This window comes from Patiria miniata, unplaced genomic scaffold (genome assembly GCF_015706575.1).
Source record: "Patiria miniata isolate m_02_andy unplaced genomic scaffold, ASM1570657v1 HiC_scaffold_19, whole genome shotgun sequence".
NCBI classification, from domain to species: domain Eukaryota; kingdom Metazoa; phylum Echinodermata; class Asteroidea; order Valvatida; family Asterinidae; genus Patiria; species Patiria miniata.
This window is the reverse complement of record NW_024037057.1, coordinates 1,263,769-1,279,485: the sequence shown is the minus strand read 5'-3', so window position 1 is coordinate 1,279,485 and position 15,717 is coordinate 1,263,769. Positions and strand designations below refer to the sequence as shown.

General features: G+C 40.2%; 1 protein-coding gene across 3 annotated transcripts in view; it reads left to right on the top strand.

Moving 5' to 3' along the window:
* LOC119725280 (kynureninase-like) overlaps window positions 1–15,717 on the top strand; it is a 43,015-nt gene that overhangs the window by 2,444 nt on the left and 24,854 nt on the right. Inside the window, exons 1-4 of one of the 3 annotated variants that reach the window (XM_038196645.1) lie at window positions 7,311–7,398; window positions 11,621–11,891; window positions 12,819–12,939; window positions 15,285–15,367. In XM_038196645.1, the coding sequence (XP_038052573.1) occupies window positions 11,654–11,891; window positions 12,819–12,939; window positions 15,285–15,367 (442 nt within the window). In that variant the 5' untranslated portion in view covers window positions 7,311–7,398; window positions 11,621–11,653. Of the gene's footprint in view, window positions 1–7,310; window positions 7,399–11,620; window positions 11,892–12,818; window positions 12,940–15,284; window positions 15,368–15,717 lie in introns of those variants that run through there. The other 2 variants (XM_038196644.1, XM_038196646.1) reach the window with 2 other exon arrangements.

Here is a 15,717-nt window from a genome sequence, read left to right as displayed (position 1 = left end):
ATTCCAAGCCTCAATTTCTTTTCTTTTTTGAAAATGTGGCTTAAAAAATAGGGTAGGACTATATTTAATCACAAATTTTAAATAAATAACCAGAGCAGACTGGTATTAATTTGAAATTAACTTTATTTCATTGTTGTCATTTTATTCGCAAGTTCAAAAACTTAAAAAGTTTACCTCGCTTTCCATTTAATATGGCCGACTCGTGAATAAAGTCTATGTCAGTGTGTGTTGTGCATGATGTGACTATCGACTTTAATATCGGCATATCTAATGTAGATCAATTTCGTCGTTCAATGTCTCATTGGAAAGCTTCTTACAAAACCCGGTTGTGCCAGGATTAAAAGTGAAAAAAAATACGAAATAACGCAATATTTCTGCAAAATAACGCGATAGTTTTGCGAATTAACGCAAAAGTATTGCGAAATAACGCAATAGTATTGCGAGTCCGTGGGCTATGGGGGTCCAAGTTCACCCCCCCCCCCCGAACCCACCGCCACCGATATTTTTTTAAAATCCTTGGCATGTCCCTAAAAGAAAAAAAAAGAGATGTTAACAGTGCAAATTTAGGGGTGCACTCTCTCAGGAGGCCACTCTTGGAACCGCCTATGATTGAGCATAGATGCATTTTCTTATAGGGTTGGACGGGGACGAAACAAAACGCCATAACCTGAGCAGACCTTGACTGATATTAATCAAACTCAGCACAATTATTCCTCATGAATATGTCTTTTGAAAAATATCTTTGGTTGTCATGGAAATTAACTATAGAGGGCGCTACAGTCAAACAAAAAATATATCACGTTTATTTTGAAAATTTTCCAAAAAATTGCTCATCATTAACATTACAGTTTACTTTTCGTCTTGAAAGTCACCAAATCATAAAACAGTACCTCAGTTATGAGTATCCAACTTCTGTTGAGCTAATTTGAGACTGGTCTTGGTAAATTGAAAATGATATACATTTTGAATAAGACTTAGCAAAACACCGTTCTGTTGAATCCAGGTTCTGGTATTCTTAGCCTTTGGGTTGGTATGGTAGGTGTCAGGTCAATCTTCCAGATACATGGCCATACCTTTTCTATGTCAAACTTGACATGGTATATGTTCGTATATTGATCTTTCTAAAAATGCCTTGAATCGTCATGAAAACCGACCAGAGAGGGCCCTATACTGGATGAATATAATCATACATAATTATGCATTCTTTAATAAGTAGAGATTTTATGAGTTTGCAGTCACGGTCTTATTGGCAGTTAAATATAAGGAAAATCAAAAATAGAATGTGGATGTGATCCGTTGGATCCATTACTTGTAACCAAAATTGGGTAAAACTTTGAAATTTCTATAGGTCAGTTATAAAATGTGATTATGTCCCCACATTTTACATTTTTTTTCATGGCATGACAAACCGAACACTTCGACCTAGCTTATGAAAAAGTCATGTTTAACAATTAAATCTAATTATAGCTAATATTAATAGGCTGTGCAATGTTTATAAATTAGGTAATGACATAGCGCGTTAAGTGAGTGAGTGACCTCTGAAGTCAGAATGTAACATTTCAACACATCTCATATTTTATTCAAGGCATGTATGGAGACCTTACATTTAGACTTTGGTAATGAAAAAGAGGCATTTCAAAGAGTAAATCTGATAAATGGCTATTGATAATGTATGAAAAGGTCGTTGACCTCTTAAATGGCACCAAAGGTCAGATATACAAACGAAAATCAATGTAGTACTGAAAAATCGCAAGGTATGTGCACAATGCGACCCCAATAACATTGTTAATTGTTCAAATCATTTCAAGCAACCACGATAAAAGCATTGTTTTACTGTTACACAAATCACTCGGGTCTTTATAGTATTTGAAAAAAAATGTCTAGAATTTCACAACAGAGTCTGACTCGCTCCATTTAGGCCGCATCAGCACTCATTGAAAAACTAGCCAAGTGACGGGAATCGCAAATTTACAACACAGATAAGTTTTACAGATTTTCCTACATTATAACGCTTTTCAACGAAACCAAAAGCATTTATGAATTGGAATAAAAGAGTAATGAATCAGTCTTAATGGCCGTTTTAAACCTTGCCGAGACGTGGCCGCGTGATGACTTGCCAAAAAATGCTTGTATTTCTCAACACATTCTCGATTTATCAGTTTTAGAGGGGGGCAGGGACATTTTGCCCCCCCCCCCCAACTCATTAAATTTACACCACTTTGTCTTCGCGCCTCTTTTTTGTTTTTTTTTTTTTTTTTGTCTTCCTTTTTTTTTTTGCTTTTCCAGGGGGGGGGGGGGGGGGGGCAGTGCCCCCCTTGCCCCCCCCCCCCTCGCGACGCCCATGGCCAGGTCACAGGTCACGCAAAATCTATCTAATCAGAGCGTGAATTCATCAGCCCTTCCCTGAGCGTCCTGTTGCAGGGCGGGTCCGCGAGCTCATGAACCATCAAAAGTGCCCCACAATGTTTGTTGAAAAAAAGAGACAGTCTGGTTAAAAAAAAAAACACGGTGGAATTGTTCAGTATAGCCGAGGATCAACTCCTATATTTTGGGACTAAAAATGCGGTTGAAAAATGGGTCCTATTTGCCCGAGAAAATGCCATTTGTAAATTTGGCTGCACGCATGCTTGGCCATTACCGGTTGCACACCGGTAAACAGGTCTAAACCCATCCACCGACCGAGCTCAGAGAGATCCGAGAGCCATAAACTTGGGGAATTGAAGGCAATGAACCTCTGGTCCGAGCTTGGGGCTTCCAGTTCTGAGAATTTTGGATGCAATTGGGCTCAAAAGTGGAAATATTTTGCCTTGTTGTGGAGGGACCGTTTTTCAAGATGGTTTCTTTTCCGCTGGGAGGAAAATTGGGGTCGTCTTCTTTGCGGTTGAGGATATCTCGAAAAATCAACAGAGTCAACCAACCAAAATATGAAAAGAAAATGAAAGATGACATGTTGATTATCATTTTTCTGTGCAGCTTAAATACATGTGAGAGTTCTGAGTATTTCTAAAAGAATTTTGAAGTATGGGCATTAAGCACTAGTGTCTATGGGAATTTTAATGCAGGGTTGCAACCCGAATAGGACCCTAGTGCAGTGGTGGACGGCTCGTACCCCCCCCCCCCCCCGCGCCCTGCAAACAGGACGCTGGGATACTCTGATGAATTCACGCTCTGATTGGTTAATTGGATTTTGCGTGACGAGTGACCTGCGCGTCATATCATCACGGTCATGACTCTGCAAGTCGCCGAAAAGCGTAATAATGTAGGAAATTATGTAATATAAAACTTATCTATGTGGTAAATTTACAATCCCCGTCGCTTGCTCAGGCTCCATTTCGAATCACGGTCGGATTGCATTATGCGACGCTCAAAATGTTGTCCACATGGGATCAACCTCGTCCCCAGGGTGTCGAACAGTACGCACCCATCACTACCTGCTCTCTCACCCTGGTATTGGATCATTTGCATGTGCAAGATTTTTGAACACGTATGCAAATAAGCAACAGTCTGGTGCCTGGATATGCGTTACATTAGCGTTTGTTTTTGTATGCGGTGTCTGGGGTAAAAACAGAGTCAATTCGTCGCAGCGCGAGCACGGCGTGAGTTACGAAAACACGATTTTTAAAATTAAACTGTTACGATCTTATCGAGACAACATGCAATATCATATTTAATATTAATATGAGCAAATTGGAAAGGAAATTAGTATTTTCGAGAAGGCGTGGACGAATGATCGCGAAAACACGTACTGTACGTTGTGAATAATAACACCAAGTACACGATAAAAATCCATTACTAGCCAATTGCGGTATCGAATCAGGATACAGGAGGAAAGTTTGCTATCCAGGGTTTACAATTGGAAACAAGGTTGGAAATAAAGTGAGCACTGGGGACGAGGTTGACATGGGATGCAATGAAACAAAAATCACATCCGGTATGGAATGTGCGCATTTCTATGGGAAGTTTTCGGATAGCATTTGCGCACATTGTCTAACTGCGGTCTTGAACAGCTGCAGCCAGATGCTTTATACATAGGTCATAGGCCACTTCCTTCACAAGATTCAGTGAAGCTCATCAGAGTATCCCAGCACAACCTCGACCCCAGGGTGTCGAACAGTACGCGCCAATCACTACCTGCTCTCTCACCCTGGTATTGGATCATTTGCATGTGCAAGATTTTTGAACACGTATGCAAATGAGGAATAGTCTGGTGCCTGCATGTGTGTTACATTATCGTTCGTTTTTGTATGCGGTGTCTGGGGTAAAAACAGAGTCAATTCGTCGCAGCGCGAGCACAGCGTGAGTTACAAAAACGCGATTTATTTAATTAAACTGTTACGATCTTATCGAGACAACATGCAGTATCACTGTTCTAAACAGAACAAAAACTACTTAGCAAGTTGATAATAAGCAGGACAAGTTCTTCTCAGAACTAATATCTTCTAAGCAGTAGTTATTACCACATGGTGTTACCGCAAAAACCGAAACGATGCAGTATCACATTTCATATTAATATGAACAAATTGGAAAAGAAAAGGAATGTTTTTGAGAAGGCGTGGACGAATGATCGTGAAAACACGTACTGCACGTTGTGAATAACAACACCAAGTACACGATAAAAATCCATTACTATAGCCAATTGCGATATCGAATCAGGATACAGGAAGAAAGTTTACTATCCAGGGTTTACTATTGGAAACACGGTTGGAAATAAAGTAAGCACTGGGGACGAGGTTGATCCCAGCGTCCTGTTTGCAGGGCGTAAGTGTGCAGTGATCTCATTCAAGTGAGAATTTCTATGTGAGCTGATTAGCATAAAAAGAGTGACCGGTTTCTTTTGAAAACGGAGACCGTTTGGCTTTAAAAACGGCGGTGGAATTGTGTAAATGTAGCCAAGGATCAACTCCCTGGTTTTTGGGCTTCCATCTGAGGGCAGGCTTGATAAAATTACGGTTGAACAATGGGTCCTATTTGCCTGAGAAAATGGAAGGATACCACTTGTAAAACGGCTACATGCAGGCTTGGGAACTAGCACTGCTCGGGAGGTGATTTTGTTTTGGTGTGAATCATTAGAGCTGTTTTAAATTACTAGAGCGCTAACTTCGTGTACAAAGTAATGCCTGCTGGGCGCATCCATGTTTGTACACAAACCTATGGAGAACTATCAATTTTGTACGGCTTTTGTACGGCTATTTGCATATCTGCGTTTGTATTCCATACCGGTGTGTTATCGAAGCCGATATACGCCCAAAACCGAAACGCACGATTAGCAAATGAGCGTGTCATGCGCGTATTCGCTGCAGATATAGATGCTTGCCGTCACGTTTTTTTGAACCGGTGTCAAATGAAAATCCGACTCCTGTGAAAATTGGACCCCTATTTCCCTATTATTGGTTAATTGATCCCTCACTCATTACTCTCCCGATACGATCCTAAATATAGCATAGTATCGTACTCACGCGTGCGCAATACTACCAGTGAGTCCACATTTCATGGAGTCGGATATTCACGCTACACCTGCAATGACGCGCGCGCTAGGTTGTTTGCGTATGTTCTACTTGCGCGTTGCATGTGTAGAGAACACTTTCAAAATTCAATCCATCTAGAGCACGTTTTGGCGGCCCTTGAACTGGAACATGTTTCTGACGTCACAGCCGTGACCTGAAACATGTTTCCTGTGCACCGCGAAAACGACTGACCGGAAAATTATTCATGACGTCATGTTACTGCCTACGTGACTGCACACAACTCAAAAAAATTAACGCGGCGACCGGACATGATTAACAATAACATTCAAAGCAAAAGTGGGAGTTTTTTTTTATAGCGTTTTCCTAAAGTTCTAAAAAGAGTAGGCCTGATATTCTGTATCAACTTTCGTACCAATTGAAGATAAAAACCCACTATTTAAACCCCATTTATGGTAAGTAACGTCGTCTGCTAAGCTTGTTACCTTTCCGCCATCTTGAAACATAAGTGAACCGACCGGAAACCTCGGTTCAACTTTGGTCGAAACAATGACGTCATTTCAGTGTAACCGAAGCGCCAAAACGGCCGCGAACCAGAAACATGTTTACGGTCACAGCGCCAAAAGGTGCTCCTGATTTCATTATGTTCCACAAACACGCACATTAATTCAAAATGTCTGCGTCCAGGACGGCTTCAAAGTGTCTCCGCGCTCAGAATGACGAGTTAGCGCTCTAGTAATATAGCTCTATGGTCATGATGGTGTGAATATAAACTGTAATCAGCTATCGTTTCGGTTTTGCGGTAACACCATGTGGTAATAACTACTGCTTAGAAGATATTAGTTCTGAGAAGAACTTGTCCTGCTTATTATCAACTTGCTAAGTAGTTTTTTTGTTCTGTTTAGAACAGTCTTAGGACTGTTCTAAACAGAACAAAAAAACTACTTAGCAAGTTGATAATAAGCAGGACAAGTTCTTCTCAGAACTAATATCTTCTAAGCAGTAGTTATTACCACATGGTGTTACCGCAAAACCGAAACGATACCGATACCCCACCATGCAAAGCCTCAAATCTGTAATCAGCTAGTCTACCCAAAATTGAAAAGAAATGAAAAGATGAAGTACAAGACAATAATGTAATTTTTGTTTGAGAAACCCCAGTGATGTCGGCTTGCATGTTATTTGGCCCTGAACTTTGTTGATTTTACACTGTTTTCAATGGGGCTTGAAATGGTTCAGTCCATGGTTCAGTGCACCCGTACGCGCGCGAGCGAAAGTGGTGGACAGCAACCTCGTCCCCAGGGTGTCGAGCAGTACGCGCCCACCACTACCTGCTCTCTCACCCTGGTATTGGATCATTTGCATGTGCAAGATTTTTGAACACGTATGCAAATGAGGAACAGTCTGGTGCCTGGATGTGCGTTACACATTAGCGTTTGTTTTTGTATGCGGTGTCTGGGGTAAAAACAGAGTCAATTCGTAGCAGCGCGAGCACGGCGTGAGTTACGAAAACACGATTTTTGAAATCAAACTGTTACGATCTTATCAAGACAACATGCAGTATCATATTTCATATTAATATGAGCAAATTGAAAAGGAAATTAGTATTTTCGAGAAGGCGTGGACGAATGATCGCGAAAACACGTACTGCACGTTGTGAATATATAGCACCAAGTACACGATAAAAATCCATTACTATACTAGCCAATTGCGGTATCCAATCAGGATACAGGAAGAAAGTTTCCTATCCAGGGTTTACTATTGGAAACGCGGTTGGAAATAAAGTAAGCACTGGGGACGAGGTTGGGTGGACAGTGGATCGACCATCGAGAGGACCCTTGTTAATAAAGCGCCCTCAATAGACAGCAAACGTGACAGACGGTCGAGTGGATGTGCGCGCGTGGAGACGTTGCGATCTTGGTAAAGCGAAATTCTGGTAAATTTCACATTTTTGTTTGACTTTTCAGAAATTTGAACCCACCTGTAATGTAACTTACCATGTCAAGATAATACATGGGTCTGTCCACACTAAATGTCACAACTGCACAACATGAAAAATAGCTCTCATTTAAACCATGTTAAAACTTAAAAGTCAAGAAATAAACTTCAATAATTGTAGTAGTCATTCAATAGGAGAGATATAGTGTACATGTACATAATAATAAAGGATTTGGATGTTAGTTGTTGAAATAATGAGAAATTTGATAAAAATGTCCAGCTTATTTTGGGGGGTCCAGGTGGGACATGTATATAACTATGTGTACTCATGTTTTTCAGGTAAATGTAAAATAGGCATTAAAATGAGGAAAAACACAGTTCATGGGTACTGAAAATGTTACAGATGAGAAATAAGTTGAAATCAAAAGCTCTATATTTTTTTAAAAATTAGTTTAAACAGGAATTTAAACGCAGAAAATTCAGCAATCACGTATGTCACGGCGTCTGTCCACAGAGTGACAAACGTGATACATGCTGTTTTTTCCATGTTATCAACAGCTAACTTCAACAAAAAATGTACATGTTGCTGAGGAAACTGCTCACCTTTAATGCATATACTTTTTTGTGGCTTTTTGTTCAGTTTAGAAACAAAAACACGGATCCATGTAAAAGAAATACAAATGTCTGTCCATTTTTGATCACGTATGTCACATGATTTAATTTCTTGCCAACCATAAAAATCTTTAAAGACTAGTCTTATGAGTGCACATACATTGATAACAAAGGTATGTGCAATACAACTGCCATTATTTTATTATTAGAAGTCAGTCCATTTTGTTGAACAGAGATTGAGAAGATCGTCTGTCCTCAGCTCCCAGAAGGTGACATACGTGATACTATAGTGTATGCACATGTCTGTCCATGTAACAAACGTTACTCATTGAAACAAAACTACATGGTGTTCATATAAAATAAAGTAAGTCTTTATGTAATTAAGATTATTATAAACTAATTTAGAAAAATATTGGCTTACATATATATGATCAATACTGTTTTCATTCTTAAATTTGACTTTAAAACACAAAAAGTCTGTCCATGTGACAAACATGATAAATGAGTCTGTCCTTGTGACAAACGTGATTCATTGAAACAAAATTACACGCTGTTCATCTATTGAAGTAGTCTTGATGCAAATAAAATGATCACAAATTAACTTGAGAGAATAGTTAAAACGTTTGGGTAATTATCAGTCACATTTTTATTTCTAGTTAGAAATTTTATACACAATACAGTATGTCTGTCCATGTGACAAACGTGATGTTTAATACACGTCAGCATTTATTCATGGTAATTTAATTATGTGGGTAGATCAGTCTTAAGAGATTGGAAATAGGAGTTTACAGGGGCCTTATCTAATAACCTTTAATGTTATAATTATAATTTATTTTCTAAAAAAATTAACTAAGAAATTGTTTTGTCTGTCCATGTGACAAACATGACGCCCAATGTCTGTCCATGTAACAAACATGTTATCAAAAACATGTCAGTATTTCTCACTTCCAGGTTATCACAGATTGACTGGCCAACGTAAACAAAATCTGCATAGGATTTTTAGGGCACTTACAACTCTGGTGTGATGAAAAAGGTCATCTTCGAGAAACAAACCAATCGTTAAAGCTGTTTTGTCTGTCCCAGTGACAAACGTGATTTTCTCTGCATCATCCACCTTGTAAATCCTGAAGAAAGACTACAGTCTCTTTGAAAGTTCCTTGAATATTAACATTGGGGTAGTAAATGACACCATATCAAGTGTGATTGAATTATATGTAATTTTGTGGAACTAGGATGAAGCGAAGAAATATGTCTGTCCCTGTGACACACGTTATGTCTTCAAGATTAACTTGCCATAACTTCTTAAATACTGTTTGAATTATCTTGGCCTTTCTTGGTTAACAAGCATACACATGGATGTTAAACACAAACCAAAAAAGAGGGGGGAAATTTGTTGTTCAAATTTCTCCAGCAATGTCCCACAATTGTGACATTTACTGTGGACAGACCCACATACGAATTACCTGGGCCGAGCATTCCGTGACAGGAGAGGTTGGACGTCGAAAACAAATTGAACATTTTCTGCCACAGCGCAGTCAGTCATGTGTGCATGATTGACAGTGTGTGCTTGAAGTACTCCTAGAACTATATGAGGCTCCACGTATAGGCAGCTTACCCCGCAAAACTGTTTGCCTAGACAAAACACCAACTAAGTTCAGAAACGTCCATCACAACCAAGCTATTTCCCACACTGCCACAGAACCGCTGCACAGTTTGCCCCTAAACTCCGTACAATACCTCATGATATACTCACGTTTTATGTGCACCAAACAAACATCGGTGGATTCTGTCGTTTTTTTGGCAAAAATGATGAAAAATATGCCCTTTCCGCACTGAGCCAACCTGACACTTGAAACGTGAACGCACGCAGAATGATCGCAGTCATTTTCGGTTTGATCGCTCGGGGGTACGGTAGGAGCGGAACGATAATATGGGCATGCGTACAAGTGCAAGTACGTACCCCCCGTCGGTCCCGCGGCGCGCTCCGAGCGATTGAACCGAAAATGACTGCGATTATTCTGCGCGCGTGCACTTTTCAAGTGTCAGGTTGGCTCAGTGCGGAAAGGGCATATTTTTCATCATTTTTGCCAAAAAACCGACAGTTCTAGGAGTATGCTTGAAGTTGAATGTCAGACGCGTAGACGGCACAATTGCAGAATACCCCGCCACTCAATCTATCCACCTCGTAGCTGGCTACAGAGTCACGGTTGATTGCCCACAATAAACCTTCTCAGTGCTACTTGTATGTACTATGCGACATGCTCCACTGCACTCCCACTCTGTATCTGCGTAGCCGGCAGCAGTGTGGTTGGTTTGGACTTTTCAGCATTTTTTCAGCAACTCCCATTCCTTTTGTGTTGCTTCGATCTCAAAAAATGGACCCCCACTCAGTATCCGCGTAGCCGGAAATGGTTTTAGACTGTTTCTTTTCCAGTGATTCCAACTGCGAAGCCAGAGATTTTAAGGGTGTATTTCCGAGTGGCAGGGTATTCTGCAATTACTCCACATGTGGTCTGTGCTTGGACAGTCCGTTGCTAGGGGAGCCGAAAATCAATTTGAAATAGCAATTATTTTATCGCTTTATACGGCACTTTATACTCACATAATGCCGTCTACAACTATAGCAACAAAACGTTAAATTCTGCATCGTCAGTGTTCTAGTTATCTTGTATTTTCGAGTTGAATTCGGACGACTTTCTGCTGCCAATGTTCACGAAAGCGTAAGGTTCAAAATCCAGGTACATACATAAACCAACACCTACTCCCCACTGTGATTAACCATGTTCACTGTCATGACTGTAGACCCAGTTCACATCACAACATACATGTACATCATTTTTTTGTATGTTTAGATTTGTTTTTCTCCTTTGGCTTCTTTTCAAGTGGAATCGGAATTTAATTCTGGAGTATAGGAACTGGATGGGCAGATTAATATGAAGTATTTGGTTTAACCTAGTCCGAAAATTTGGGACTCTCAATACTGTGTTTGAGAGTACCAAAACTTAAGGTATTGAAAACATGCAAAACAAGAAAATAGACTGGCACCTAAAACAATGTAAAACAACCAGTCCAACACAGCTTCAGTACTGCATCAATCAACCATGCCAAAAGAATTTAAGAAACATGTGGCATGAAGCGGGAACTAGTCTCAATTTACTACACATTTCTCCATAGTCAAGCCACCAGACTATTGACACTGAATGAAGAGGTCAGTCTTTTCAAATAGTTGGGCCATGCTTGGACATGTACCAGTCTAGTGTTTAGCCCCATTTTGAAATCACTTGACTTCCCTCTCATGTGCAAAATATTGAAGAAAAGTCTCCTTTAAAAATTGAATTGAGTCTGCAAACTTGGTTGGTGAAATACTGAGGACATTTTCTTTGCCCCAGTGGAATTTTTTGAGAAATTTGCTGGCTAAACTGTGAGTAAAGTGGGCCTGATTTAGTTTTGCACGTTTCAGAGCACTCAAGAGCCCTGTCTGGGTTTAACCAGCCCAAAGTTGTTTTTACTAATGTGTTTTAATTATCCATGGCTAATCAAGAAGATGGGAACTGATGTATCATTGGTACTAAGCCCGTTCATGGTTCTGTTTTGCTGAACGTTTTCAGAATTTGCCTATCCTGCTACTCCTGAATTTCACCATGTCATCAGAGGAAGACAGTTGCCAAGCTGTTGAGGAGCAGCCCCCAGTCAAGGTTCCCCGTCTGGATCCTGAAGTATCCACCCCCACGGCCCCTGTACAGGAACTGCTGCAACAAGCAGTAGGCTTTGCTTGTCAATTAACTGACCAGCAATTTGCTAAGTGTATGGATCGCATTGATCCGTTACGTCATCTCAGGGATGAGTTTGAAATCCCACGAATGAACACAATACCAACAGGTAAGGGACTTAAACCCAAATGCTGCAAGATGTACGTATGTTATGTATAAGATGTAGTTTTGGCTCTGTTTGTCGTTATACTCTCATTAGCTACGAAAGAAATGCAAGACATCACAGTTGAAGTAATAAGACACATCAGTGCCATCTCTGTTGTACACCCAGGCAAACATGCTTTTCATTCCTTCTGTCTAAATTGTACTCTGAACTCTATGCATATTCCTTAATTAAAGACTGCAAAGAAAAAGCTGCGTGGGACTATTTGGAGGAACTGTTTTATTTGCCAACGGTGATTGATGCTCAATGAAAGATGCAGTATGAGTACTTGTACACATTCAGAGTCAAATAAATCGTACGTACTATTTGGGAACCAAAGGCCAAACGTGGTGTGAACATAAATGGTGAGGAGGCAAAATCTTCTGTTCAAACACTGAGTGCATAGTTTTTCAACATGTTCAATGACTGTTTTTCTACATAGTACAGTGTACATCATTCCAGCATTGACTTTGCACGCATTTCATGTAACCTCACTTGGGCCAAACTGCTGTGCATTTTCAAATAACTTAGTATTTGATATTAGAAATTGCATTTGATTGAATATTTGAGTATTCGAATATTGACATTGAAGTAAAAGCTTTTAATGAATATCATGTGCGTGTTTGCATTGATATATATTTTTTTTCGAGACAGTGATTAGCTTTTATTTCGCAGATTTGAAAAAAAAATTATTTTTTAAGGATTCTCTCAAATCATAGGTGTAAAGTGGCTTTCCACAAAAATGTGGATTTCGGCACACGAAACCACTCAACTTATACAAATTGTTAAAGGGTATTGGAATTAAAAATGCTAAATTATGCAAATTATTCATAAATACCTGAGACAGTTTAGAGTTGATTGATGACTTTTTTAGAAACACTGTTTATCTTGCAGCGGATGAGTCTGTCGTCAACATGGATGATGATGGTATCTACATGTGTGGTAACTCCCTGGGTCTGATGCCACACGCCATCAGAGCAATTGTGACTCAGGAGTTAGACAAATGGGCACATATGTAAGAAAACAGTTTTTTTTACGTTCTTGAAATAAACTGATGTAGTTTCTAACAAGATTCTCTTTAACCCTAACCGCCCAGAATCCTTCAAAATCCTCTTTGTTAAAGTGGAGGAATTTGGAGGATTGAGGTTACATGGCAAAAGTGCGTTACTGATTTCGTAGCATGCACTTTGTCAAGGTCTTGGGCCGGACCCTGTGTTGTTTTTGCTCAGCCGTGCATAAAAATAGGCCTGGATTATGTTTGAAATCCTCCGTACTGCTCCAGGATGTCACTGGCCAAGCCTCAACATATTGACAGTCACTGCCGCAGGATTTTGCAGGATTCAGGCAGTGGTCACCCCTCCACGGACCATATTTAAGAAATAATGGAGGAATTCGCAGGATTGAGGCTTTATGCTTTATTTCCTTGAGGCCAATTGAATGATTATACAGGATTGAGGCTACATCCTAGCAAAAAGGCCTACATTTGTAGGGAGTTAGTTAATGTCCCAACGTAGTCATTAAGCAGCTCTGTTTTCCATAGGAGCATACGCACATTCAGATTTGTATTGCTTTACTTCTGGATATTTGGAAATGCACACAACTTATGGGGGCATTGAAGTTACATTCTGAATCGTTTCATGCAGTCAAAAAGAAGATGGAAACACTGTTCTCACTAAAGTTAAGAGTAAAAGATTACTCAAAAAATTGGTGCAGTTTAAAGTTTTCATTTTTACTTGTTGTTGATCAGAACAAGAAGTAGTCTTGATTTTTTTAATTTTGAATTTTTATGACCAACTGGTTTTCCTGAAAAAGAAACTTGTGGAATATTGTGTGCAAGCACAGTTGAAAATACTTACGGCTTTAATCATTCTGAGCTTGTGAGACATTTTTTTTTTTACTGGAAATGGTTGCTTTAATGCATAAACTATCACAATAAATGGTCTGCATGAGTGAGCAACATGCGCATGTATAATACATGAAGTATGTATTAATTTGATAATGTATGTATTGAACAGATGGTGTGTTAGGCATGTTAGGTTAAGTGCTGTACTGCCAGGGACAATACCATTGGTCCGACGTCCCATTGGTCCGACGTCCCATTGGTCCGACGTCCCATTGGTCCGACGTCCCATTGGTCCGAAGTCCCATTGGTCCGACGTCCCATTGGTCCGAAGTCCCATTGGTCCGACGTCCCATTGGTCCGACGCCCCATTGGTCCGACGCCCCATTGGTCCGACGCCCCATTGGTCCGACGCCCCATTGGTTCGACGCCCCATTGGTCCGACGCCCCATTGGTCCGACGCCCCATTGGTCCGACGCCCCATTGGTCCGACGCCCCATTGGTCCGACGCCCCATTGGTCCGACGTCCCATCGGTCCGACGTCCCATTGGTCTACAGTGGAACTACACCATGTACACAGTATTATGTTTCGTCGGACCAATGGGAATTCGGACCAATGGTACTTCGGACTATCGAGGTGTAACCGAAAATATTCCTATCAAAACAGTCTTTAGGAATGATGATTTTGCTGGCGATGGGTGCTTATAGTGCATCACTATCACAATACAATTGTCTGCATGAGTGAGCAACATGCACATGTATAATTAAAGGTATAGTCCATCATTTGTGATTTGTGCATTTTGTTCGTTTGAAGCAACAAAAGTGATCAAGATCTAAAGAAGGGTGCTGAACAACTAACCTGATGACGTTTCAGCTTAGTTTCAGCTGTATATTTCGAGACAAACAGCATTCTAGGATCTCGATTTCAAATCAAAAGTTGCTGAATCATGTTTTGAATTTGGCCTGAATTCAGCGTCCGAGACACGTTCTCACTGAGCAGATTGCAGCTACGCGGTGTCGCGCACTGATCCGATGTCGCGCACTGATCCGACGAATTACAGCAACCGCGCACGCGTGTGCGTTATGCTAATGCTTGTGCACGCTTTGCCGAATAACAAAACGAGCTACTAATTTGAAAGGCCTTCTTTTTTGGATTTCTTCAAAATGACAGCTTGCCAGAAAGAATAATTTCACAGGGAGTTTAGTCCCCTTACTATCTTTCAACCAAATATAAATATTCAACAATGATTACGCCAGTTACTTTTTGGATAACTGCAAATGATGGACTCTGGCTTTAATACATGTAGTTTGTATTAATTGTATAATGTACAATGGAACAGATGGTGTGTTAGATTAAGTGCTGAACTGCCAGGCACAATATTCCTATCAAAACCTTCTTTTGGAATGAGTGTGCATGGGATTTTCCCGTGAGGTAGTGAGTTTGTCAACTGTCTGCATTTGATTAGAAGTGCCGTATTTGTTGATGCATTTCTTGCCTCCTACTTTCTACTCTACTGCAGGGGCATCCTTGGACAGTTTGCTGGCCATATGCCATGGGCCATGTCAGATGAACTCATACTGGCAAAAATGGCCAAGATTGTGGGTAGGTTGCCTCATCTCATGACATGCGTGTACTAACGTCATATTCATGCACACACTTTAATTTCAAAGAAACCATTCTGAAAGCTAAGCAGGTGTGCCTTTATGAAGGAATAATGATCAGTCTGTTAAGTTTCCATTTATACTGAGATGTAATGAAGAGAAACATACATGTAATAGAAGATAAAAACAGTTTTCTGGACAAGAAATGTATCTGTTATAAAATATGGTTTGAATGCGGATGACATGTAAGAGAAGTAAACGAATTACCACAGCATTGTCTTCTGTATCTTAACATTCATGAAGAATAACAAATGTGCAGACATGCACTACACAGGTACATTCATACAATAA